We start from the raw sequence: 1,622 nt of genomic DNA, 5'->3' as shown, positions 1-1,622 counted from the left end.
GGTGAATAGGTGGAAAAGATAAGGAAGGGTCTTGCGAAACGGAGAAATTATTTATAAACAAAGCAATGGATTAAAGTAAGTACAAAGACTTTTCATTTGTGAGAACAGCAAATAATTACATTTTATTACACACCTGCATTTTTTTTGAAATTACAACAGGAATATATATATATATATATATAATAAATAAATACAAACAAACNTCAAATGTGAGTTTTGTGGGGCTGCTTTAAGGCTTGGAGAATATGCTTATGATAGCGATGCCTTATGTGGAGGTTTGTTACATTGCTCTCTCTATCTCTCTTTTTTTTTAAATGTTATCAACTTACTGGTGTTAATTGTTTTTGCACATCTATCTTTGTATAGGAAAATTCTATTGCATACCCCATTTCCGAATGCAAAAACAGGATGTTAGAAGACAAGAAATGATGAAGAGAAAAGAAGCGTTTCTCTCTTGTGCGATAGAGAAGCAGGAGAAAGAAAAGCTTTACCAAATCTTGCTCGACAATACTGAAAAAGCGCTGTCACCTGGTCGCCAGTCTGTCGACAACAAAGATGCGCCTTCAGCATCTCCAGAGGTAGTAGAAGAAAAACTTAAACCAGCTATGAGTTTCTTAGAGGAACCCGAGAATGCCATTGGACGTGACCAAACCCCAGAAAGAGTGGAGTATGAAAACAGCATATTAGAATTCTCTGAAGATGATCTTTTAACTAGTGAGTTGGAGGAAGAAGAACTTACTCAAAAGAATTTCGGTCCATCGCAAGATTTGGCTACCAGTGAAGATGACTATTCAGACTTGAGGTATTTAATTTGTTTATTAAAATTTGAAGGTTTTTATTTAGTCTAATGTTCCATTTTATACATACATATATATATATATATATATATATTGAATGTGTGTAAAACATATACAACTTACAATTTCATGCAAAGTTGTGGCATTATAGGTGGATTGATTAATTTAATGGCTAAAACATTAATTTAAAAAGCAGCTGCAGGAGCAAGCTGAAACGTGATAGATGAATGATATATTGTTTTTCCTTTTTAGTTTCTAGTAGAAATTTTAAGCAAATAAAGAAATTTTAACAAAGAAACTTTTTTCTCTTCTATGTTCTGAATGCCAACAACTTAATAAATGTTTTTAAAAGAAGGATTTTACTTTATTTATCATAGAAATTTTTTGTGTGTTACAAAGAAAAAAAAACTGATCTATTTCTAAATTTTTATTTTATTTTTAAAGTGATTGTAATGCCGTTCATCACACATTTTCTTTCTCTATTTTTATTTGTCATTATTTAAAAATAATAACTTTACTTTCATTTATAGCTTCATTTTTAATTTGAATTTTAATCTATTTTAATTTCTGACTATTTGATGTATAAGGTGACTTTTTGGTTTGAATATTTTTCAGCTCTATGAACAAATAGTTCCAGAATATTCTAGGGGTAAACAAGCATAAATTGCTGCTCAAAATTTTTTTCTCAAATTACTTCTGTTTGATAACATTCGTAATTAGAAACTTTCTCTTAAAACAGTGATATTAACACGATGCCACTGTTTTCATTACAGGAATCTCGGTCAAGTTATTTTAATGTGATATTACATGATATTTATTTAATTT

The 1,622-nt window shown here is 29.8% G+C and overlaps 1 protein-coding gene across 1 annotated transcript; it reads left to right on the top strand.

The window, feature by feature from the left end:
• Positions 1–209: 209 nt before the first annotated feature.
• Positions 210–848, top strand: LOC122268743 (uncharacterized). Its single transcript, XM_043038899.1, has 2 exons — positions 210–275; positions 367–848. Exon 2 carries the CDS (start codon positions 396–398, stop codon positions 846–848), a length of 453 nt encoding a protein of 150 aa, XP_042894833.1. The 5' UTR covers positions 210–275; positions 367–395.
• Positions 849–1,622: the final 774 nt, after the last annotated feature.

The sequence above is a fragment of the Parasteatoda tepidariorum genome, chromosome 1, assembly GCF_043381705.1.
Source record: "Parasteatoda tepidariorum isolate YZ-2023 chromosome 1, CAS_Ptep_4.0, whole genome shotgun sequence".
Taxonomy (NCBI): domain Eukaryota; kingdom Metazoa; phylum Arthropoda; class Arachnida; order Araneae; family Theridiidae; genus Parasteatoda; species Parasteatoda tepidariorum.
Note: the sequence above shows the minus strand (reverse complement) of the source record. Positions and strands in the feature narration are given on the sequence as shown.

Bases quoted from the DNA above. Each gene is read 5' to 3' on its own strand.
- LOC122268743 (XM_043038899.1), top strand. From the start codon at position 396: ATGCAAAAACAGGATGTTAGAAGACAAGAAATGATGAAGAGAAAAGAA.